The 27,399-nt window shown below is 33.5% G+C and overlaps 1 protein-coding gene across 1 annotated transcript in view; it reads left to right on the forward strand.

Moving 5' to 3' along the window:
- Window positions 1–27,399, forward strand: part of LRP1B (LDL receptor related protein 1B) — a 1,901,444-nt gene that overhangs the window by 1,573,782 nt on the left and 300,263 nt on the right. Inside the window, exons 42-43 of the mRNA XM_047772014.1 lie at window positions 11,599–11,788; window positions 15,993–16,197. Of these exons, the coding sequence (XP_047627970.1) occupies window positions 11,599–11,788; window positions 15,993–16,197 (395 nt within the window). The remainder of the gene's footprint in view (window positions 1–11,598; window positions 11,789–15,992; window positions 16,198–27,399) is intronic.

Consider the following 27,399-nt stretch of genomic DNA (forward strand, 5'->3'; position numbering starts at 1 on the left):
TTAAATTTATCCACTTGATAATAAATTAATTTATACTCTTAAATAGTCAATGTTTTCATGCAATCTATGATTATAACACAAACTTTTTGGAAGATTAGTTTCTTAATCTGTTAATCTTATTACTTTTTTTTTTTGGATTCCTGATAACAAAAGCTCTAAATTCTAAAGGCAAATTACTATTCAAATTCATATAATTCTATGAAGAATTTCATCCTCTAAATAGTATTGAAAAGATAGTCCCTCAAAAAGACATGTTGCTTTATATCTTTGCTTAGTTGTTTCATGTGCTAAAAAATGACTACTTCAGCTTTTCTGAAGGGGGAAAGATGTTATATATGAAATACTTGTAAAAGGAAAAGGGACTCGGAATCTAAAAAATCAAGATAATTTACTGTTATCTTTGATTTTCTAACACCATTTAAAAAAAAACTAGTTTGTTACTTAAGCTTATGTGTTCTAAGTACTATAGTGATTTCCAAAAAATTACTCAATTTTAATTATTTGTAAATAGCTCAAATACATTGATATTGCATATAAGTTATTTATATATGATTATAAAGGAACAAATTCGAATCAGAATAGGAAATGTTAGCTTATGCTGAGTCTTATCCATTTAAGACCACTCAGCTCATACAGTAGCTTCAAAATACCAAGAACTGGCAGAACAAGAAAAGTGTGCCCAGAATAACATTTTCTTTACTCCATTCCAATTCACAGAAATCCATCAGTAAGAGGGAGAGAAGAAGCTAAGACAGATTATCATGCTGTGAATCAGAATGGCATAGAAAGGGTGACACTGATTCAAGTCAGGGTGATATCAAAGTCTTAAATCATGAACTGAAGAGTTATTAGAAAATGTTTATGCAGAAGGCAGAATCAGACAAAAGATAATGATTGTAGAACATGGAATACTGAAGGAACAAGTGAGACTCTGAATCAGAACTTAATTGTGGGATGTAAGGAAAAAAAATGTCAGTAATGCTAAACCAGATAGCTGAAGAAGGAAGGGCGAAGTTGAAAGAAGGAAAGAAAAAGAGGAGGAGGGGGTTGGGGAGAGAAGAAGAAGAGAAGAAAGAGGAAATGTATATATTAAAAGCTGGATAAAATGTTATATTTCTAGAGCAAGATGTCAACAATATTATAACTGCTCTTGACTGAAATAAATTTAGAGGGACCTTATTCATTTTGGGATGGGAATCATAAGATCATTAAAAGCAACCTATATGTGGGTGTTGTACCCAATTAATTATATGTACCACATTTATTATTTAAATAAACACACAATTAACAAGTGTACAGCAAATATTTTTCCTGAAATTATCACCAAAGAATAGCTCATAAACTGGGTATACTACTGCATTTCTGTTGAGAACCCATGTATACTCAATGAGTTCTATTGAGGTGACCTTCAAACAACATGAGGGTTGTGGTACCAACCTTCTGAGCAGTCAAAAATCTGAGTATAACTTTATATTCTGCCATTTGTATAGGCAGTTTTAGATTCACAGATTCAACCCACCACGAATCATGAATTGCTGTAACATGTAATTAGTGAAAAAAATCTGGGTATAAATGGACTTGGCACAGTTCAAACCTATTTTGTTCAAAGGTCAACTGTACGTGACCTATTTCTAGATTCCCAAAGGCCTCATTTCTGTGCCTCTTTATAGACTGTGTTTTTGAAGTTGTTTATCACCTTTTCTCCTATATTAAAAAATGCCTACACTTTATGGCCCACTAAAAATAATAACATATTGTAAAGCATTAAACATTAATAACTTAAGGAAGTTATCCTGAGAAGAATATTATTTATGAAAACCATTTAAACAAAGAACACCTGGAAAAGGCCTTAAACCAAGGGAGCACATATTTAATGATGACTACACCTCGGTCTTAGTTTAGATAAGAAGGTCTTCCTAATCCTTCTCATGTCCTATGAAGAAATTATCATCTATGCTGAATGTTTTTAAGTGAACTGCTGTTGAGATTGTTTTGCAGTTTATAAATTGACTGAGGATAATGATGGATCTTAATAGGTTACCTGAGAATGGGCAGAGACCTTTTTCTCAAGAATATTAGAGTTTATGATTTAGGACTGATGGCTTACCTCACTTTTTCACAAAGGAAGTGAGAATGGGTTCCAAGTCACTTTGTGTTTCTGTTCCTCAAAGAAAGGCTGTACATATCAGATCTCTAACCTTACCCTAGAGGATGAAGTACAATGTATGTTTTAGACATCTTAAAGTTCATGCCCTTCCATGGGAACCCTGGATATATCAGTGTTAGCTTAATTCAGGTTGAGTCAATTCTTATCTCTGATTACTTCTGAAGAATTTGTACTGAATCTGTCTCCTGGATCTGTGCCAGGGTCTTACCTGGGCTGAGACTCCTTTTCTTGGCCCCAGGGAGGTTCTTTTGGAGGTTCTTTTTCTGCTCATATTCACACATCCAACAAGAAACCGATGATGAAACTGGGACAGCAAAAGTTTTATACAATGGCCGAGGATGGAGAAGTGGGAACTTAGTTCACAAATCAATTTCTCAACCCTACTTGGGCTGAGACACCATGTATGTAGGAGGATCAAGGTAAAGGGATGAAACTGGAAAGAGAGAAATATTCATGACTTATCTGAGAACAAGGGTGTGGTTTGGACCCGGAACTGAGGCAGCACTCCTTTTCAGTCATTTTATGGGCTTTTTGAGTTGTTGTCATGGCAGTTGTTACCCATGTGGTGCTGGTGAGTGTGTCATTTAGCATGCTAATATGTTACAGTGAACAAATAATGAGGTCCAAGGTCTGGGAAGTCAAATCTTTTACCGTCTTGGACCTAGCTTGCTCTAACCACTTTTATGTTTTTCTTTTTGCAACTTCCTCCTGAAACTTACAAAGAGCAATTGATTTCCATTAGAGGAAGGAGCAGGGGTATAATCTTGAAGCAACAGTCTTGATAACGAATCGCACAATTATAATTACTCATATGATCAATTTTTTCATACTTATATTTCTTGGCTTACGTTAGTTGTATCACAAGATGGAGGCATTTCTTGAGCCCTGTGTTCATGTAATTTTCAGCTGAGTCAGGAATTCAGGCTGAAATGTGGATCTGTTATTTTTAAAACTGGGGAAAAAATAAAAACACAAGTAAGATTAAGAAAAAAAATTCAGTGTTACTCAAAAGCTTCAAGCTGTTTCAATTTGCTTGCATACTCCCTTAGGGCAAATTGTTCCTTTGTTCTGGGAACACCAAGTAAATAGGCCTGTTTGTTATGCAGTGTAAAACTAAGACTCTAACATGGAAATATTTGAGATACTCTGGCTTTAGGGAATTAACCTTTGTAATGATAGTAAAATCCTGTTTGTGTTAAAAGATAGATTGGGGTAAAAAAAAAAATCATCTGAAAACAAGTTCGATCTTAAGGAAAAAAAAAAGCTGTTTTTAGTAAGTAGGCTAAGAGATGTTGGACTTAAAGTCCTCTTCAAGGAGACTGAACTCAAAGTCCAGGGCCAAGAGAAGAATTACCAGACCCTTTTATTTATTGCCCCACCCATCTCATTGTAGTGCCCTCTCCCCTACCTCCAGCAACCTGGTGCACTCCTTCCTGCCCCCTCCTAGGAAAGGTATGTGGTGCATTCCTCAGCCCTCTGTTATAGGAGCAGTATAAATCAACCAGTAAGGGTATCAGGAGACCCCATGTTTCCACAACCTATCAGCATGTTGGCAGGTATAGGTAAGACCTCTCCTCTCCCAGGGCTGTAAAAACAGACAGGACCACAGATCAGCTAGGATCTGCTCTCCCTACTATCAGCAGCATCCCTTATCTCAAACTCTTCTTCCTCTTTACCTCCCCTTGCTGGAAAATTCTTTTTTCTGACTCTTGTACCCAGACCACTGCAAGAGAGACTATTAAAGAGTTTTTCCCCATTCAAACCCTTTGTATGTATCGAGTCTCCTCTTGTTAGAGTGTTGAGGGCCTTAAATTAATGGGTCCACAATGAGGAAAGTTTGCTTTATTGCATTACTTTGGGCACAAGAAGACTCAAATTCACATGGTGAAGGGTAGTACTGTTTTATTGATATATTCATTCACTGGTTCTCATGTCATTAGTGGCTACTTGGATCGGCATTTTTCTTTTCATTATATATCTAACTACTTATTTGATACATAATAGAACTATTGATTTTGGTTTATTTATTGCCCGCTATCTTACTGAATTCTTTTTTTTTTTTTTTCGTCTTTTTAGGGCTGCACCCACAGCACACGGAGGTTCCCATGCTAGGGGTTGAATCAGAGCTACAGCTGCCAGCCTACTCCAGAGCCACAGCAACTTGGGATCTGAGCCACATCTGTGACCTACACCACAGCTCACTGCAACACCAGATCCTTAATCCACTGAGCAAGGCCAGGGATAGAACCTGCAACCTCATGGTTCCTGGTCAGATTTGTTTTCCCTGCGCCATGACGGGAACTTTTACCTTACTGAATTCTTAATAATTCTCAGTAGATTCTGTTTTTTGGGGTGTTTAGTAACAAAAAAATAATTCTTTTTCAGTAGAATTGTTCCCTGTTCAAATTTTTAGACTGTAATACAGATTTTTTAATTTGGTTACTTTTTAATAAACTAGACTGGCAGAAAAAATACTGAGCTTTGTAACAGTTAAAGGATTTAAAATTTAGGTCAAAATGTACAGGTAAAAAGCTATTTCTGTGATTTAGGGGTGATCGGATTGAATCTCCACTTATTTGGCAACCTTTACTGGGCCAACCTGAATAGATATCAGTTTGTTTATAACTTGGCCAGAACCCTTTGCTGATGCATGTCAGTCATGGTGTGTGATTTTTTAATGGCTTTAAATAGCATGAGGAGATAAGATTAAAGTCTATATCTGAAAGATATTTTTCATAATCATTTTATTGTCTTAATAATTAATAAAATTTAATTAATACAAATTAATGTTCAAAATGACTCTAAATTTCCAAACAGAGGAGTGACAGTCTAATTTATAGTAAACAATCTGCATAGACATCTATTGCAATTCATTCACCAATTCAGTAGTTAGAACCAGTTAACCATTTGTAAAGCATTTTAGTAAGGTAGACGCAAAGTAAGTTAGCAGGTATTTTAATTTCTTACAATATCTCAACTGGTTGACACACTATATCCAAATGCCTTAAAATAACTTGGTATAGTATCGTCCTTTTTTTTTTTTGCTTTTTAGGGCCACATTCACGGCATATTGAGGTTCCCAGGCTGGGGATCCAATCAGAGCTACAGCTGCCTGCCACAGCAATGCAGGATCCAAGCCTCATCTGCAACCTACACCACAGCTCATGGCAACTCCGAATCCTTAACCCACTGAGCGAGGTCAGGGATCGAACTAGCAACCTCATGGTTCCAAGTCGGATTCTTTTCTGCTGTGCCACAATGGGAACTCTGTTATTATCCATTTTAATATATGAGACAGGGAGTTTTGCCTATTCTGAACATTTCATATAAAAGGAATTATAGAGTAAGTAGTCTTATGTGGTTGGTTTCTCTTACTTAGTATAGTATTTTCAGGGTTCATCCATGTTTTAGCCTATATTAGTTTTTCATTCCTTTTTTTTACTGAGTGATATTCCATTGTGTATATATATATGTGCCATATTTTATCTACCATTGATTGACATTTGGGCTCTTCCTATTTTTGGCTTTTATGAGCAAAGCTGCAATGAACATTCCTGTGCATGTGGATGTATATATTTTCATTTCTCTTGGATAGATCTAGTAGTGGAATTTCTAGGTCATGTGATAACTATATGTTTAACATTTTGAAAACTGCCAGAATGTTTTCCAAAGCAGCTGTACCATATTATATTCCTACCAGCAGTATATAAGAGTTCCAATTTCTCCATATCTTTAAAATTTGTTATCATTTTTAACAGTCATTATAGAGAGTCTGAAATATGATTTTGATTTGTTGAACATATTTCATTTCCCCATTAGTCAATTGTATACCTTCATTGGAGAAATATCAATGCAAGTTATTTGCCCTTTTTTTTAATATTGAGTTGTTACTTTATTGTTTAATTGTGAGAATTCTTCACATATTCTGGATACAAGTCCATTATCACATAAATAATTTACAAATATTTTCTCCCATTTTTGGATTTGGCTTTTTACTTTCTTGATGATGTCTTTTGAAGTACACATTTTTAATTTTTATGGAATGCATCAATCTGTATTTTATTTGTCATTTGTGTCTAAGGCTTTGCCTGACCCACATTTATAAAATGTAGCCTTTATTTCATTTTAATAGTTTTGTAGCTCTCTTTCTGTGTTTAGGTCTAATTACCTGTTGAGTGGATGTGTGTATGAGGAAAGAATCCAAAATTATTTTTTTACATATAAATATAAAATCATTGTTTACAAGATTATTTTTCCCCACTCAACTTTTCTGGTATCTTTGTCAAAAATCAATTTACTGTAAGCATAAGGGTTTATTTCTGGACATTTGATTCTGTTTCTTTGATCTATGTCTATCCTTATGGTTGTACCACACTTTCTTGATTACTATAACTTTGTGGCAAGTTTAAAATCAGAAAGTATGACTCCTCTAACTTTGTTTTTATTTTTCAAGATTGTTTTAGCTATTTTGAGGCCTTGGATTTTCATATGCATTTTAAAATTAGTGTTTTGATTTTTGGGAAAAAAATCATATGGGTTTTGATAGGAGTTGCATTGAATCTGTAAATCTATTTGGAAACAATTGCCATCTTACCAACATTAAGTATTCCAACTCATTAGCATGTGTTACCTTTCCATTTTTTTGTCTTTAATTTTTTCAATAGTGCTATGTAGTTTTCCATGTACCAGTTTTAAGATTATAATTATTTTGCTAAAATTAGTTCTAATTTTATTTGCCTTTCATATTTTCTGTTCTTTTAAATGCTATTATAGATGGAATTGTCTTGTGAATATCATTTTTTTTTTGTCTTTTTGTCTTTTTTGTTGTTGCTGTTGCTATTTCTTGGGCCGCTCCCGCGGCATATGGAGGTTCCCAGGCTAGGGGTTGAATCGGAGCTGTAGCCACCGGCCTACGCCAGAGCCACAGCAACGCGGGATCCGAGCCGCGTCTGCAACCTACACCACAGCTCACGGCAACGCCGGATCGTTAACCCACTGAGCAAGGGCAGGGACCGAACCCGCAACCTCATGGTTCCTAGTCGGATTCGCTAACCACTGTGCCACGACGGGAACTCCCATGAATATCATTTTTAATTGTTTATTGCTGCCATCTAAAAAATATAACTGATCGTTGTACCCTAAAACCTGGATGAATGTTTTTATAATTCTAATAGTTTTCTAGTGAATTGCTTAAGATTTTGTGTATGTAACAAAATAACTTCTGCAAATAGAACTGACTAGTTTTCCAATCTAGATGATCTTACTTCCTGTCTATGTTTCCTTCTTTAAAAAAAAAAAAAAATTCATTTCCAATTAACCTGAGTGAATTTCCAATGCAATTCTGAATAAATGGTCAAAAGTAGACCATCTTGTCTTATTCCTAGTCTTAGGTGAAAAGCTTTTATTTAGTTAGTTTTTTTACTGCTAAACCTTGTTTTTTATTTCATTTTTTTAAATAATTTCTTTTATCAGTTTGAGGAAATTTCCTTCTGTTCCTAGTCTGAGTACTTTTAAGATGACTGTATTGGATTTTGTCAAATAAACCTGTAACTCAGCCATATCAAATAATTGGCTCATTGCAATGAGGGAAATTACATCAGAAGAGTTGTAGGTTATCTTATCCTTGTCCAATATGGAAGAAAAAAAAAAAAGAGGGGGAAGGAGGAAGGAAGGAATTTATTAAAGTAGAGGATTTTTAGGAAAGGGAAGGCAAAATATAAGTAGTGCTTTGTTAGGCTTAAAGTAAAACACTGCTGTATATATACTCTGTGTAGAGTTCAACATCAGGTCTGAATTGTGAACTGGACCCAGAATCCTATTTTTCCAGAAACTACATAGTTAAGGTAGATGTGGAATGTTGTGTCCAGAAGCTTTTCACTTTAAACTCTGTACCTGGGTTGGAAATTGAGCCTGTTTGTCTGTCTTTAGATCCTCCAAACAAGATTGGAAAGGTTCATACTACTAAGATGATGTCTGATATCCTTTGGCTTTAGAAAATACGCCAGTAAATAAGAGACTATTATACTTTAAACAAGGGGAACCATTAAAGTTGTAGCATGTACTTGGGATAAGTATTATTTCCTGTTAACTTTGCAGTAGGATATATCTGTGATTTATTTGTCTGCTATTTCAGCTAGATGAATGGCAATGTTATGTACATGTGGCTCCCTCCCAGAAACATTCTTTACTGCCTTTGTCATTTGTAGGTTCTCGTCCTGCCTTTAAAACATTGTACAGGTGGGAAAAACTTTTGTTCCCTCTTCAGCCATGATGAGATGAAAATGTATTCTCTATGAATTCCTCACCTAGTTGCCAAAATAGCACTGTTATAGTCATTTTCTTAATTATGCCTAGCCTGCATCCTTCAGTTCCAAGATGTTTAATTCTGTATTGATTTACTCTCTTCAACATTTTAGGACTGGTTGACCCAATATATAGGCATTTTATTTAGTTTTCAAATTACATAATTATTTTCCAGGACTAGTGACTCAAAGTTCTTATTTTAACTGTTCAACTGATTCAGGAACTTCAGTGTTCATGCACACACACACACACACACACACACACACACATCCCACATGACACCCACTTGTGTTAAATCATCGCAAAATAGACATTAATGTCTTTTACGTTATCTCAATTAAAATGTTTTCATGATATTAAATTTTGGTTTGTGTCTTTAATTGGCTGTATGCTAATGACAAATACAGTTTTATGGGGAGTTGAGTATCTTTTTAAAAAATACACATTTTGAAATATAGCATCAGATTATGATTAAGTGTCCTGTCAGGTTGTTATCTGTTACCAAAAAATAAGACAAAAGAGATTGTACCTGGACAGTGAGATATGTTATGTACTCTAGTAACCCTAGAACTATGTCAGCCATAGAAAGAAACATCTACTTCATCTCAGTGGTAATACCAACTGGTTTCTTCCTGATTTGGCAGGAAAAAGTAGCCATGAAAAAGATGTCAAAGCCAGTAGAAGGGGAAGATACATAATGAGGATGGATTAACGATTCCAATTTGCTTGGATTTATTTCACAGCAATGTCATTTCTCATTCTGTTTGTGCATGATTAAAGAGTATAATGCTGTTTATAATACTAGAGGAGTTAATTTCACTTCTGAACTTATTTGAAAGGGCTAAAAATACAGTGGAATAGATGATTTATTAATTAATAACTGAAATACTTTTGACCGTTATCCACCTCCCACCTACTCACCTCAAATAGCACCATATGATTCATATAACAGAGCTTAAAGTATTTTATTATGATTGTGCTTTATAATTTTTCTTTCATCATCTCTGGCCTAGGTTTCCATACTAATCACCCACATTAATTTCTTATAAGTAGTTTTTTGACTGTGTGAGGGGAGGTAATTCATGGTAAAATACTGCTGATACAATTCACTTAGAGTCAGACAAGTTGAAACTAATGAATCATTTGTTTGGGTCCAGCTTGTTGTACATTGAGAATAAGTGATAGGAGCTATAAATCCATCTTTGAATAGTGGTGATGAAGAATATCATGGCTCAGAGTTCCCATGATGGCTCAGTGGTTAGCGAACCGGACTAGCATCCATGAAGACGCAGGTTCAATCCCTAGCTTCACTCAGTGCATTAAGGATCTAGTGTTGCTATGAGCTGTGGTGTTGGTCTCAGACACAACTCAGATCCCACATTGTTTGTGCTCTGGCATAAGCCAGCGGCTACAACTCTAATTGGACCCCTAGGCTGGGAACTTACATATGCCACAGGTGCAGCCTTAAAAAGACAAAAAGACAAAAAGATCAAAAATGTAGATAGATAGATAGATAGATATAGGTTTATGTACATGAGACTGAAAAATCTTGCTTCAATACTATCAATTCTGTGACCTGGTTTTAGTTTTCTTTTTAAGGAAAGAGGAACAATAAAACTATCTTCACAGAATAGATATGCACGTAAAGTGAAGTATGCAAATAGTTACAAAATTCCTAGCAGAAAGACAGTACCCCAAAAATGACAGCTGTTAATTTTATTATTACTGGATTTTCCTCCGTTGTATGTAGAAAAGAAACAAATTACAACATTTTAATCACATTAAAGAAATCTGGTTCAGGTGTTCCCATCGTGGTTCAGTGTTTAACAAATCTGACTAGGAACCATGAGGTTGTGGGTTTGATTCCTGGCCTCACTCAGTGGGTTAAGGATCTGGCATTGTCATGAGCTGTGGTGGAGGTCACAGACGCAGCTCAGGTCCTGTGTTGCTGTGGCTCTGGCGTAGGCCAGTGGCTACAGCTCTGATTAGACCCCTAGCCTGGGAACCTCCACATGCCCACGGGTGCAGCCCTGAAAATGACAGAAAACCAAAAAAAAAAAAAAAGAAAGAAAGAAATCTGGTTCAAAATGCTTTAAATATTGTTTTGCTCTCCCACTAAATCCTATTCACCACCAAAGTAAACATTTACCCATCTCAAACCTGAAAATAGTCCTTTTCATCTACCTATTTTCAGAAGAGCTGAAAAAATCTTTTGAGATTCTTTGAGAGAAGAACAATACAAAGTCTCTGCCAGCTATGATGTTAGTTTGTTGGTATGACTGCCAAAATTCTTAAATATGCTAAGAGTATAAACTCTGAGAAAAACAGATAATACGAATAAAAAACTATAATAATTTGGTTTACTTAAAGATATACTCAAAGCACCTCTGTGAAGAATAAACCAGCTACCCTATGTTATCTTAGTGATTAGGAACACATTTTAAGAAATAATTACTCTCGGTTTTTGTATTGTCACTTTTATGTATTAGACTCTGTATACTACCATTTATCTTTTTCTGTCAACATTAAAGCATGTCTTTGCTGGAAGTTTTGTTTTCTTTTGTTTTTATATGACATTTGTTGAATAGAATACAAAAAAACTTTTTTCATTAACTTATTAAAGCATTCTCTACCATTTCTAGTTACACGTGTAGAGTTTTATTTTGGATTTTTGATACTATTGTTGTAGTTTTTGATGTGTTTGCTTTTCCTTCATGTCTCTAGATAGAGTATCAAGAGAAAACTCATTCTGATTGTACTTAAATGGTATCTCTGACATATGATGTTCAAAAGCATCTCTGAATTGTTGTACACTGGGTAGTTTTTGAAAATTACTTATTAAAATATGAAAATAAAAGGAAATTACTTAATTGAGTTTTTTGTGATGAGAATATTCAGTCTCGAATGCCATATTTTTGCACAAACTTCTCCATGAGCAGTTCACAGCTCAGTTTTACCATGTGTAGTCATCTGTCAGTTGTAGGCATTTTAATTATTATATTTTTATTTTGAAGAGTTTGTGAAGAAATGATTGATAAATTAACTTATATATGCATATATTTATTTTGTTTTCAATTCAGAAACAAAATAAATAAAAGTATAAATTTATTCTTTTCTTTCATCATCAGATGTGGGATCTGTTGAAGGACTTGCCTATCACAGAGCCTGGGATACACTGTACTGGACCAGCTCTACTACCTCATCCATCACCAGACATACAGTGGACCAGACTCGGCCTGGGGCGTTTGATAGGGAAGCGGTCATTACCATGTCAGAGGATGACCATCCTCATGTGCTAGCCCTGGATGAATGCCAAAAGTAAGAAACAGTGCATTTTTATTTCTCCATTGTAATTATAAGTCAGACTGTAAGTTATGCAAATTTTCTTTTGCTTGAAGAACTTCATTTAATATTCATTTCTTTTTAAAAAATTATAGTTGATTTACAGTGTTCCTTCAATTTCTGCTGTACAGTGAAGTCATTTAAGTATATATATGTATATATACACACATTATTTTTTCTCATATTATCTTCCATCATGTTCCAGCCCAAGAGACTGTACACAGTTCCCTATGCTGTACAGTAGGACTCCATTGCTTGTCCATTTTAAATGTAAGAGTTTACATCTACCAATCCTTCATTCTCTTTTCTCCCTCTCCCCGCTTGGCAAGCACAAGTCTGCTCTCCACATCCATGATCTCTGTCTGTTTTATAGATAGGATCATTTGTGCCATATTTTAGATTTCATGCACAAGTGATATCATACAGTATTTGTTTTTCTCTTTCTGACTTACTTTACTTAGTATGAGAATATCTAGTTCCATCCATGTTGCTGCAAATGGCTTTATTTTTTCCTTGTTATGGCTAAAAAGTATTCCATTGTATGTAAAAATAATTAATTTTAAGTAAATATTTCCTTTGAAGTTCTCTTTTCACAATTAATGAAACTGTTTTTTTTTTTTTATAAGAACATTATAAATGTGAATAGTTGAAATCTGGACTCTTTAAATGTCAGGTATTACCTCCAAGTAAAAGCAAATTTAAAGGAGGAAAGGGAAAATAGAAACAATAATGCACTGGAAAATTTATATAAAGAAAACATTAGTGTATAGCTGATTGAAATAATCTATTTGGAAAAAAATATTAACATGTATTGAAACCTGAAATGTGTTTCTGTAATTCTATTAAATAATTTTAACAACTGGGAATCTCTCTGATTGAAATAAGATGAAAAAAACAATAGATCATTTTGTGTAGCTATATTTTCAACAGTAGATACTTGATAATAGTCAACATAATCCACAGTGGTTTGTATTGTGCAGGCACTTATAGTAATACTTATGGAGAGTTCATGACACGAAAAGTACCCAGGCCATAATATAAAATTAATGAAAGTAAAATGAATTAGAGGGGATGCTATAAAAAAGGCAGTTATATGAAAACTGAAGAATAAAGCTCAGGTTAATTGGAAAAATATATCTATGGAGTTATACTCTCATACAGTATGATAGGAATATTTGTTAACTACTAGAAAATCCTTTTAAATGAAACAAGGACACAGAAATCAGACCAATATGGCTTTCACTGCTCAGAATAAGAAACTCTTTTTAGGTATGTTGAAGAAAAACAAACAATGACTGATAAACACTGACCCTGATCACTTGAGAGGAGAAGGGACTACAGGAATTACTCAGTGTGAGAGTAACTAAATCTGGATACGCTTAAAGAGCTAGAAATGAAAATTGGCTTACTTAAACATCTTTATCTTATAAATTAGAACTCTAAAGGTTGAGAGTTTCAGATGAGGAGAAGGTTGACTCCTCACATAGCTTTGGTTACTTGGTTGAGATGGATATAATCCTTTAGATGCCTGGGCAGAGCTAGTTCTGCTCACAACACTGCACTTTACCTATTATATAGCTTGTTATTCAGTCATCTACATTGACCTTGATAGTCAACCAGAAGAATCTTAGGACAATAATAAATGTCCTAATGTTGATCAAAGGAATTTGTAGGACAATTTTGAAATAAACATAAGGGAGATCACTGATGATATTATATATGATTATAATTGATAAGTCCTTTATCCTATAATTATTTGCTGCATAGGCTAAAATTACACATTCATCTTGCATTTGGTAAACTTAAATTAGAATTAAACACACACAAATATTTCAATTGGAAAATTGTATGTAATTAAAGTCTAAAGTACAAAAATATTTTTATTATTAAGCGTGTCAGTGACACCTTCAAATATCTTTTGTATGTTAGTTAACAGAAATTTTTAAATAAAATCTTAAATTCTAGATGGGAGACCACACTTGACTTCAAAAATTGGCTCAATAACTATAACTGATACTCAGCTCTTTGACCTCTATTTTCTCATGTGAAGTGAAAGGTGAAATTAAAGGAACACTAATACCTCAGAAAATCTATAATAATAAATCTATAGCAATAATAAAGAAGACATTGCAACTAAATTGTGTGTTTAATACCTTATATACATAACTTTTTTTAACTAAATTTTTCATTTTAAGAATCACAGGATATGATTAAAGCTACTGCATGATTTAAGAAAATGGAATGCTTTTTTTTCAAATTTACTGATTCATTGGACAAAGTATTTTGACACTTTCTCACTTAGAACATTTTTATATTCCATAGAATAAATGAAAATACTATGAAGTATTTTAATAAAGAGCATAGTTGAGCCAGCTTTCCTTAATTGGTGAGGATTGTTTTTTAAATTAGCAAGTAGAAAGGTTTTAATTGTGAACTTGAGTGTTGTCCAGTAATATGTTTTGGCATAATACTCAAAAACCACATGTTGAATAATTATGTTGGCCATAATCCTATGTTGTCTTTACATTCCTTTACATAGGAATGGTATATGCATTCTTGGTGTAAATATGAAATATTATTCCAAATAGTTTTTCTTGGTGTGTATTGAACACACTTTTTCAAAATGTAAAGCAGCCTGCCTGTCAACCTCCCTCCTTCCCTTCTTCCTTTCACTTTTCCCTTTCTCCCTTCCTTCCTTTTTCCCTTCTTCCCTTTTTCCTTCCTCCCTTCTTTCCTTCCTTCCTTCCCTCCATATTTCCTTCTTTTCTTTACTCCTTCTTTCTATCCTAAGCAGCAAAAATTAATCTTCAAATAAACTCTTAGGGATAACCCTAAGGTTAAAAGAGAGAAAGAAGAGCTGTTTCATTAACAGTAGCATTTAGGAGTTCCCATCATGGTGCAGCAGAAAGGGATCTGACTAGGAACCCTGAGGTTGCAGGTTCCATCCCTGGCCTCGCTCATTGGGTTAGGGATTTGGTGTTGCCATGAGCTGTGGTGTAGGTCGCAGAAGCAGTCCAGATATGAATTTGCAGTGGCTAAAGCTTAGGCCAACAGCTGTAACTGGGATCAGACCCTTAGCCTGGAAACCTCCATATGCCACTGGTGTGGCCCTAAAAAAGCCCCCCCCCCCAAAAAAAAACAGTAGCCCTTAGAGACTGGAACCTTAGAGCCTCTCCAGTCTTACAGTGACCTTTAAGGGCTTCCATAGAATCCTAAGCCTTCCTCAAAGAATAGTTTAACAAACACTGATTTAAAACATTCTATAAAATCTGTAAGTAACGTTATTACGTTTAAGGATTTGAGAGAAACCCCTGAAATTCTAGAAACAACATTGTGATTTATAGAAAAATCACACTGACAGAGAAGGGGGGAAGGACATTAAAGAAATATAGGAGTTGATTAATTGTATTTCTCTAAAACATATACACAGGAGAATGCTGAATTTAGAAAGCAAAATTGAAAGAAGAGAGAAAATTTGATTTTCATCAATTGAAGAAGAGAAATATAGTTAAGAACAATGTACAAAATGATTTCACAGGATCTGCTGAAATATAATATTATTAGAGTACATTTACATTTCATAGAAAATTTAAGATAACTATTTTTCCCTGATTAAAATAAATATTCACTGTACATCAAACTGAATCAATGTAATTAAATTACTTTTTGAGAGAATACACAGGATAATTGTTTTTCAGAAAAAGTTTCTAGGCTTCATTTAAGAAATGGGGAAAATATATTTGCAAATGTTATATTTATATAACATATATAATATATATATATATATATATATATATATATATATATATATATCCCCTTATTACCTATACTTCCTCAAGGGTCATAGAATGTGAAATGGCAAATAATTATGTTTCTTTTTTTTTAAATTGTTTTTGCTTTTTAGGACCACACCTGTGGCATATAGAGGTTTCCAGGCTAGGGGTCGAATCCAAGCTACAGCCGTCTGCCTACACCACAGCTCACTGCAACACTGGATCCTTAACCCACTGAGCAAGGCAAGGGATCAAACCCACAAGCTCACGTTCCTAGTCGGGTTCATTTCCACTGTGCCACAACGGTAAAGCCTATGTTTCTTTTTAAATAGCTTGACATTGCCATGTTTCTACTAATGTTGATATTATTAATAAAATTTTGTTTTCACAATTTTCATTTTAATTAGTTTAATGTTTTGGACCAACTGGAATGAACAGCATCCAAGTATTATGAGATCTACTCTGACTGGGAAAAATGCTCAAGTGGTGGTTAGTACAGACATACTCACTCCAAATGGACTCACCATTGACCACCGTGCAGAGAAACTGTATTTCTCAGATGGCAGCCTAGGAAAAATTGAGAGGTGTGAATACGATGGATCCCAGAGACATGTAAGTTAACTGAGAATCTCTTGATTATAGATTAAAAAGTGATGCATTTGAAAAATATATGCTTTATACTTGCCTAAATATGCATATTAAGGGTTTTCAAAATATCTAATTTTCAAACCAATCTAACTGAATAATCTATTCAGTGAAAAACAAAACTGCGAATAACACTTTAAAAGCTAAGTTCATTTGCTACCATAGGCACCTTCCAACTCTTTTAAACTTTATGCTGGAGAAACAGTAACTGATTTCTTCTAGTTATTAATTGAATTGATATTGTTAGAGTGATTTGCCTAAACTTCATTATTATTTATAATTTTTTAAAATGCAAAATGAAATTAAGTAGTTGTCCTAGGATAAAAGAATATCAGAAAATAAGGAGAAAATTCTTCTATAACACTTTATAACAACTTTTTATACACTTCAACTCATTTATTTATATATATATCTTCTTTTCCCTCTTCAATCTATGCTTATGTATGATAATTACAACTATTCTAGGAGATCCAGTAATCAGCTATCTCTAATCTAATTCAGAGGATTTGTTTTGACACTAATAATATATGCACAGTTATAATTCCAACTTTTTATTTCCCATTCCTGTTTAAACCAGGCTAATTTCTGGCTGGCTATAGTTAACAATCCTTTCTGATACATTTGAAGTTGCTAAGAGTATATTTTAAAAGTTCTTACCACCAAAAAATTTTAACTATGTGAGGTGATGGGTACATTAACCAATCTTATTGTGGTAATGATTTCGCAATATATGCATATGTCAAATCCTTATGTTCTCAACTTTACACTTACACAATGTTATATGTCAATTATATTTCAGTAAAGCTGGAAAAAATGTTTCTGTCCCATAGGAAAGAAAATGTTGGCAAGATAACGTTACTTTAAAGAATATGGTTATATTCCCCCATAGGAAATTAATCCATTTTGTCTCAAAGTTAGAACTACATAATCTGTTTCTTCCACCTCTCCAATAAATAATGTTTGCCATCAGAATTTCTGTTTGGGCTTGAAAATTGGGAAATATTTCAAAGTTCATTACATTCTTACATATATCAAGATTTCCTCATTTTTAATCTTCCTATGACTTCTAATTAATTTTAAAAGAAAGGTAATATTATTGTTAATAAAATGACCAATAGAGGTTAAAAGTTTTTGCAAAATTTATTCTAGGGACTATTTTTTTGAGTGTTTTGAAGACTTTGTACACTATCCTTTTCACTTTTTAAAACTTCTGAGAATTATATCAACTGACTAGTCATCATTTTATCTAACAGTTATTGAATGCTAATAGAACTCTAGACACTGTTCAAAGCATTTGATATATCATTTTATTTTCATAGTATTCCTTGTGGTAGGCAATACTGTGATTATGTCTATTTTACCAATGAAGAAGATGAGGCGTGGAGAAGTTCAGTAGTTGCCTAAATGCACCTAAATTACATACATGGCAGAAACAGGATTATTCTATCAGTTGTGGTCTCACTGGGGAGCCAGTGATTTCAACAATCATGTGATATAGTTGGAGGTATTTTCATTGAGAAAAACAAACCCAACCAGATGTCCAAGTATGGCCACTTGTGCATGCCTTGCAACCAGAAATAAATTTGTTTTCTCCTTTTGTCATATTTCTTTAGTATGTTATAATATATATCCCTTGTACAAGTGAATATTTTATGACTGAGTATAAGAATACATGTAGTAAAATCTGAAGTTCTGCTGATTTACTTAATCAACCAAGTGGGTTTGATCCGTTAAAAAGCTGGATCCATAGTGTGTCAGCCTGCATCGCATTATTTTGATACACATGGTAAAAAAAAACCTTAGGGACAGAGAAGACAATAGCATCTAATTCTAGGTGACACATTGTCTGTCCCCTTTAAAACTATACTCTAAGGAACACATAGAGTTTCTACATATTCTTCTCAAAAGTGCTTCTAATGTATTTCTCTTTATTATGCTAACACAGGCTAATCATTTAGAAGTGGAGTCATCAAAACTGTTTCAAAGAGAAAAATCAATATTTTACCCTACCATCATTGTAAGAACATTAGTGATAGCCTTTTGTCTAAGAATGTTAAGTAGATGTTTTGAAGGTTTATTTAGACATATGACACTACCTCCTCCATGGCCCATGGCACATAAGGATTTTTTTTATTCTTTAAATGTTTTTTTCACATTCAATTATGTTATTCCCATTACACAGGTGCATGTGAAATTATACATTAAAAAAGAGAAAACCTGAATGTTTACTTTTTACTCAAGTCATTGATTAATATTTATATTTATGTAACCTAATTTTTAAAGATGTGTATAAAAATAAATATTAGAATGAAAAGTTGGAGGTTTATTTTATCCTTTAAAATTATACTTTTAATGGTATTCTGAACTTAATCCTTACTTTTGTTATTAACTGATTATATAAACATTACCAAGTTTTGAAGGGCCCGTGTACCCCTAGTCATATGTCTTTTAAAATGGATTCATCTAGATAGTTTGATTATAGAAACCATGACTATACAACAAAGATTTCAAGGCTATATAGTCTTTAGTAGCTTGTTTCTTTCTGTCTTTCAAAGATAGAAATTTGGTTTTGTTGTGTTCTAACTAAATATATATATACATATGTGTATTTTTTTTTAATACGTAGTGCACAGAACACCTTGGAAATTCTACTTTGCTTGAATTCTTGGGATAGAGAAAATGTTTTCTTTTGACTATAAATAAAATCAAATCTTAACATAAAACTTTTAATTTATATCTCATCTTTCTATTTTAATAATTTGAGGCAGAACCAAAATTCAGATGATTCAGAATTTTCTATTATTATATTTATCATAGTTTCATTTAAAAATGGTTACAATAGAGAATATCAGAAATTTAGGTGAAGGCAAAAAGTCTTAATAAATTATTTACAAAATTGACCCTTCCTTCATTCTCTACCAGAACAAAGCCATAAATGTCTCAAGTAAAATTTCTTCCTCTTTAGAAATAAAGTGGTTATCTTGCGAGGTAGTGATTTTTCAGGTCTGTGTAACAAGATCCCATACTTGAAGATGAATTGAACAATGGTTTCTTTTAATATAGTACGTGGAAATAGCCTGATATATGTGAATACTGACTTGTGGGCAGATTTTTTTTTTTTTCTTTTCAAGGCTATGTTGAACAGACTGTTGAATTCCCATTTATAAAAGAGCATATGAATTTACAGTTTTTCAGACTAAGGAAAGATTGGGAATAAAGTTAGGAATAGTAATTCTCTTTTGTGAAGAACATCTGACATTAAAATATTAGAAATTATAATGGCAATAATTTATTTTGGTTTTGATCAAAATCTTTGAACAGACATATATTTTATCTTGAAGATATCTGAGGACAAAGAACGTTTTTCTACTTTCTGTGATTTTATTTTCTTTAATAATGTATTGTCCAAGAAAATTTTCTCAGTTAGATGATCCATATTGGTGTAGATGGACCTGACCATTTTAATTTGAAATGCGAAGAAAACATTGAAATACTTTTTTCATGGGTGGAAATATAACCCATGCCTCAGTAGGATGTAAGACTCAATTTTCATTGCCTTCAGTCTTATGTTTTGTGATTCATTCATTGAATGAAAGTATGTCTATAAGTTCAAAGTTATCTCACTGTTTCACTGGTTATCCAGATTCTCTTGCCAATGTTCACTGTGAGTACCTTGAATTTATCACTAACTTATATACTCTTTGTGATGTCCAGTCTTTCCTACATTTAGACATGATTTTACAATTAGAACTTTTTATCTCTTCCTGAATTCTATTTTTTAATTGAAATGAACTTCTGAATACTTATGATACTTTCACTTGTGTATCTTAGTGACCAATCAGCTGTTGGTAATCTTTTAGTAAGATAATCATAGAATTTTGAGACTGAGCATGTAACTGAGGAGTTAGGTCACCCCCTGTTATCATTAGAAAAGGTTAAATATGCAATCTGGCTTATGTTTCAAGATTTTATTTATTTATTTATTTACTGTGGTACTTTTAGAGCTACATCCATGGCATTTGGATGTTCCTGGGCTAGGGGTCAAATTGGAACTGTAGCCACTGGCCTACACCACAGCCACAGCAATGCCAGATCTGAGCCACATCTGCAACCTACACAGCAGCTTGCGGCAATGCCAGATCTTTAACCCACTGAGCAGGACCAGGGATTGAACCTGCATCCTTATAGACACTATATCAGGTTTTTAACCCACTGAGTCACAGTAGGAACTCCTGCGTCAAGATTTTCAAAAAGGAAGAAATAAATACTACTTATTCTGAAGAAAAATATTCTGGTGATGTGGCATAATAGAAATCTAAAAACTATAAAAATTATTATTAGAGTTCCTGTCGTGATGCTGCAGAAGTGAATTCGACTAGAAATCATGAGGTTGTGGGTTCTATCCCTGCCCTCACTCAGTGGGTTAAGGATCTGGAGTTGCCATGAGCTATGATGTAGGTAGCAGATGTGGCTCAGATCCAGCATTGCTGTGGCTCTGGCGTAGGATGGTGGCTACAGCTCTGATTAGACCCCTAGCCTGGGAGCCTCCATATGCCACCCACAGATGCGGCTCTAAAAAGACAAAAGACAAAAAAAAAAAATTAAAAATTAAAAAAAATAAAAATAAAAATTATTCTTAATTATCTGATAACTGATGAAGTGGACCAATTTTCCTAATATACCAACCATCCATTCACTCATCAGTTTTATATTTTCAATTATATGTACCAAAATGTGAATGATATCAGTTATTAATTTGAATGTGCCTGCCCATTTGAATTTAAGTCTTAGAAATAAAAGGATACCTTTTGAAGCAGATTCCTTTTTAAATCATCAAGAAGCTAAGAACTGCTTATCTGAAAAATATGTGTATAACCAGTTCATTCATTTTAGTCTTCAGTTAATCTCTCTGTACCAGGCCCTTTTGTGTATATGTGTCTGTATACAAGGCACTGCAGAAATTTGTGATATGGTAAAACCATGAAGTTAAAAAGAGTGCTATTTCAGAAGTAGAAAATATAGAAGGTTGAAATATTTTACAAGAGGCTTAAAATGTCATGAAATGTAAGGAGAGATGTAAAACATTGTTCTATTTATAACGTCAAAAAGTACTGAAAAATACATTTTAAAGTAGTGTCCAGAGAAAAAATAATTTCAGAAAGGAACATTTCCTTTGCATAGTTGTGTGTTTTCTAGCTTTGGATGACACAGGTGATAGTGTACAGCAATTGCAGAAAGAAAGAGAAAGAGCAAATATCCCTAAGAGAGTGGAAGATTGGAAAAATTTAGATGTTACAATCTGAAATATTTGAGAGTGCATCTTCTTTAAAATAAGCAACAGCCTAAATATGAGGTTAATTGATAGAGTTAGTAGAGATTCCTGTAAATCTAGGTATTTTGAGTCCACAAACTCAGTACATTGCCATTGCTCCCTCAAAGTGTGTTTGAAGAGTCTGTCTTCTTTGAGTATCTATGGGAATTAAACTGTGGAAGCACATTTTTTAAACTATGTTTTAAACAAAATCTGATAAGCTTAATTTCAGCATTACATCTTAAAGCCTTTACATAATTATGTATATTAGAAATCTTTAGAACAGAACAGAGTTTGTAGCTTTGTTCTTATCAGTAAACCTTTTTTTTTTTTTTTTTAACATGCTATAGAATGGGCTTAAGCATTTGTCAGGATTTGGAAAATATTGCTATACTATTTGTAAGTTACTTAGTTTATTATAGGAATATCATAGAACCCATTACTAATCAGTAAATTGGGGAAAGAAAGTCTTTAAAATATGCAAAAGATATCAGAACAAAGTATGTTTTTAAGAATACAATTTACCTTTTCCACTTTATCTGATAATTAGCTAAACAAATTCATTCACAGGTTTAATTTGTTCTATCAAACTCAATGTTAGATTTTATTTTTCTATTCTATCTTAAAGAGGTCATAATTAAATACAAGAAACAATTTAAATATGACCTGTATTGATAAAAAAAAATAATTGGCTGGGTTTTTCTAATAATTTTTGCCTGCACCTTTCAAAGCCTGAGAAAGTTCCCAGGCCAAGGATCAAGCCTGGGCCACAGCAGTGACAACACTGGATCCTTAACCACTAGGCCCCCAGGGCACACAGTTTTTTCTGATTTTAACTACACATTAATATGTGTGGTGTTCCTACCTACAAATTTTATTAAGGAAAGCATTCTCTATTTATGAAGATACAATTGAATGCTCTTGGGTGATCTAATTTATTAGAAAAACAAACAATAATTTCATTCTGTTTTACTTTTATTTCTGTTCTATATCTGTTGTTCTAGTAGCTGAAACAATAACTAATATTGACAGGGGCTAAGACAGTGTGATTATAGCTTTTCTCTCTGGTGTTACCCTGTAAGCGTTAATCATATCTTGGAAGGCATTTGCTACCTGAGTGACACAAAGCCTTCCAAAAGAGATGTTGTTTATGTTCCTAGAAATTACAGTTGCTGATGTTTCTTATTTTTGACATTCTTTTAGAAACTTTGTCCAGAGTTTTTTTAAGAGTATATTCCTAGGCAGAAATGCTAAGTCCTATCTTTAGAATGAAAAGAATGCAGGACAAATCTGTCTTCTAGATAAACACTTTCTGATTACATAAACTCAAAACTGTGAGTAACAGTAGAAAAAGGAGTTTTTTTTTTAAACTAATATTTTTTATAACACCAATCACAAGAATATTTGGTGTCCGATTTTTTTATGGCACCAAATATTTCCTTTCTACTTATAGAATCAGATATTTCATTCATAAATGAAGCAGGAAATAAATTTATAAATCATTTATCTATTATCCTATCACCTATGTCATCTACCTAATCTATTCATGTCTATGCTATCTACTTTTTTGCGAGACCAGCTCAGCAGGATGGGGCTGAAGAAAGGGTGCTGTGGAACTTAAGGAAAAAAAGTTAACATAAAACAAGACACAGAGACACTTATCTTAAGTAAAGGTGGCAATCTGGGGACTCAAGGTCTCAGGGACCAAAAGCCCTGCCTCAAGAAACCACACTGCTTTTATTGTGCTCTTGAGGATTACATCAAGTGAAAAGGGGGTTGTAGGTGAGGATATAGGTTTTTTTATTATTTTATAAGTTCTTTTATTATTTTAAAAGTCACTTAGCTGGTAGATGGTTAAACTTTTACTCTAAACTTTAGGCATTTAAGAATCATTAGCATTTGATTTAGCTATCTATGCATAGCATTTCAGAGAATCCTCACTGTGCTTCTGCAAAAAGGCATGCCTATTTGCTGCAACCCTGTGTGTCTAGGTTTGCACCTTGGTTCTCTTTTCTAATGCATATTCTCCTAACAACCACTCATAAACCACTTGGCCATGAGGTTCCTCTTTGTCTTATTCTTCAGAGGACATATCATGCTTGCACAAATGGCATGCCAATCTGGTCTAGGTCCAGCGTGCCTAGACCAATGTATTATGACCTCATTCAGCTGACTCCAGGAATAACCCATGCCTTTAGGTCTCTGTTCTTAAGGTTAAGTCATTTACCATCACTGTGACTGTTTCTCAAGCAGGAAGACAGGACAAAGTAAGGAAGGACAAGATGGAGTTTTCAGCAAAGAGGCTAAGAAAATATTATAAAAACATGTCTCGCAACACTTTTTTGATAATATAGTTTTAAATAAGACTCTGAAACTTACAGAATAGGTTTTGATGCCCAGAAAAGTGAATTTTCTGACATGTTAAGTTTGAACTACTTAGCGAAGTCAAAACCATATTCTGTCACTGAAGAAAAGCTGTTGTGGTTTCAACTTTTAAAAGATGTACAACATTTCAATTTAATAATTTAAATTTTTGATTTAAAAATTAATGTCAACATAAGTAGTCACTAAAAGTTCAGTAACTGGAAGATTTTCCACCATTAGCTGTAACAATCACTATTATTTCACACATTAGCAAACTGAGAGCCCCAAAGGCTCCTAGTTTCTACTGTTCTTATGTTTAATATCTAATGCCTGTTATAGTTCCCAACTGTCTATTAGAGACAGTGTCACTTTTTTAATTAAAAAAGTGTTTTATTACATCTCCCTTCCTATTCTAAAGTGAAATTCTGTATTTCTATAGATAGATAACTTTTCAAAACTCAATTTAATATCTAAATTATTATGTAAAGAAAATATATAAAGTCATTTATAAAAATAGGAACTATTCCATTATGTAAATGCACAAAAATGAGAGAGAAAACATGAGAAAATGATCAAGATCTTTTCATTTGTACATCAAATCATAATGAATAGGACAGCTGTGAAGGCAAGACTCATATCAGGTGTGTTGTACTGGTTGCTCAGGCTGAGAGTAGTGCTTCCTTGAGTGATATGATTTTCAAAATTGGTAATGAGTTCTTGATAATGTTTTAAACAAAATGAAGTGAAACCATCTCTCAGTTTACATGGAATGTGACTGCTTCCATTGTACACCACTAAGATGGCAAATTGTTTTAAATGAGACATGAAGAAAAATCTCCTGAGAGCAAGTGATCTTTCTACTTTATCTTTAATACCTCAAACACATGGGATCTTGGGCTTATCAACAGCCTGATGGACCAGAGTCAAGAAATAGGTTATTTGTTAGGGGAAGCATTCTGTGGACTTGAATTCTAGCAGGTGAGCTGAAGGAATATAAGGAACTGACAGCATCCATTGTGTGCTGTATAACAGGGATACAGTCAGGTATATTACAAGAGTCCATGACTACTGACCCCTGAAGGGCTGCTGAAAACTGATGTTTTTTTGCTTTTGACATCCGCGAAGTCAAGAGCCCCATTCAATATTCAGATTATTATATCCAATATTGACTTTGATATATTTCAAGTGTCCTTAGACAGGAATAGTTATTCGAATTAAAATATGAATCAAATAACTTTCTAATATTAAACTAAATCATCTTAATAACTTTCTAATGTTTAAGAATAGTAAATCTCTAAATAGTATGTAAGTAATGTAACTTTTTTAAAAAGAATAAGACAGTAGAATTCTGTGAATCCATTAAAAATGATGACATAAAATATATATTTCCTTGGGAGATTTAGTATCTATGAAGTGAAAAATACAGACTGAACCCATTAATTCTGATTATCCACTATTCTTTCTCTGACACCACTCCAGTGGTGGAGAGGGGGGATCCATTATTGCCAGATGTGGACAGAAGTCCAGGTTCCCCACTTTGCTTTTGCTGGGTGGGTGTGGATGGGTCACTTTTTTTTTTTTTTTAAGTGGTATTTTCCTTAAGTACAACAGTTACTGTCTAAAAATTTTCTGCCTTACTAAGTAGAATCTTTCCTAATCTTTTGGATACACAGAGCAGGCTTTTGTTGTTCTTTTCTCTGCATGCTGGCATTTCTGGGTTACCAGCTTATTCAGTTCCAAACCTACGATGTATGAAGCAAAAATAAAATCAAGGGAACTCACAGCCATGTCATTCCATAGTCCCGAGGCCCAGAACTGGGCTGCCTTCTCCTCTCTACCTTTTAGTCTCCTTATGTTTGCTTTACATATAAGTTCCAGGTTTTTTAGTTGTACATACTGAGAGGAGTCAGGAAAATATGTCTATGCTATCTTCCCAGAAGCAGAAATCAATATGCTTATAGATTTTTAGAAATTCAGAATAGAAAAAAGTATATGCCATTTTTTATTGTTTTATAAAATATTTTTAACGATGTGAGCTATGTTCTATGACAAACAACAAATGTCTATGCATTGCTAATGGATTTAAAATATAAGATTTACTAAACCACCCATGATGTGACCTGATATACTAGAATCCAAAGACATTGAAACACGTCCTTCAGGTGAAAGAAACAAAGATTGTGAAAATAAAGATGATAGATTGTATTGTTTAAATTTTATCATCTCTTATTCTGTGATGTGTACATATCATCACTAAGTGATTGCAACAAAGTGCATATGATGATAGGACATTGCCAAATACAGATGCCTGAGAAAGAGGTGGGAAAAAAAAATCTGAAATTAGTGTTAAATTGTTTTAATTTCTGACTCTGGTTATAAAGAGATGTGTGATCTTCACCAACAAAGTTTATCTTTTTGGATCTCAGGCTCTACATATTGAGTTAGATTCAAAATTTTCCTCCAGATTTTAATCTTTTATGACCCTCCCATTGGTTATATGGAGCTCAACTAGATCAGTATTTGGATGTGTCTTTTCACCCATTAATATATATATATATAATAAGATGATGCCACATGTTCATTTTAATCATAGCAGCAGATTTAGTAGCAGAATAGGACATACTGCCTTCCAAGTAGTTTGATGTGGGAGAAATTAACAAGATTAGGTTGTAGATATATACATGGATTTGAAACTTGCATCTTTGACATATTGTTTAATAAACTTGGGTTATTTTCTTAATCTTTTTGTGCCTTCTTTTCTTCTATAAAATAGGACTAATAGTTTATGCCTCATAGGGTGTATTTTGAGGAGTTAGTTTTTATTATACGCTATCTGTTACCTGACAATAGTCCACAACTGCTGCATCTTATAAGCTCACCTTGAATAATGAAAGTTAAAATAAACCAAATTAAAAATTTTGTAGTGATATTCACTGTACATACATATAAATTTGAGCATCAATTATATCAATTACAATAAATCATAAATTGCCTTTTTCTGTAGCATCACTAGCATCTGAAGAAGGGACTTTGTTTTCCTCTTTGGATCTCCAAAAGTAAAGCCCAAAGCCTGGTACATTGCCTTATTCAGCAAATATTTGCTGAAGCAATGAATAAATGGATGAATAAACTGAAAGAAAAATTATAAAAATATTTCCCTGAATAAAATGCAAAAGTAAACAACTTTTTAAAAAGAGAAAAATCAAAACTCAGGTATTCCCAAGGACTCAGCCATTGAAGAGTCATTTTCTGAAATCTGTACAACTGACATTCCTCTTTGGTAAGATAAGAATGTTATTGCAGTTGGGGTAATGGTGTTTATTTTTAACACAATTCCTTCAATTTAAACCCACATACATTTCAGTAATAGTTCAGCTTGGTTAGTTGTGAAAATTAAAGTGTTACTGAAGCTGGACTCTCTCAGAATAGATGTGTTCCTAGAGAAGAATGATGGTCAGTATCCAGGACAACTAGTGTATTCACCCAGAAAATAA

This window comes from Phacochoerus africanus, chromosome 3 (assembly GCF_016906955.1).
Source record: "Phacochoerus africanus isolate WHEZ1 chromosome 3, ROS_Pafr_v1, whole genome shotgun sequence".
Taxonomy (NCBI): Eukaryota; Metazoa; Chordata; class Mammalia; order Artiodactyla; family Suidae; genus Phacochoerus; species Phacochoerus africanus.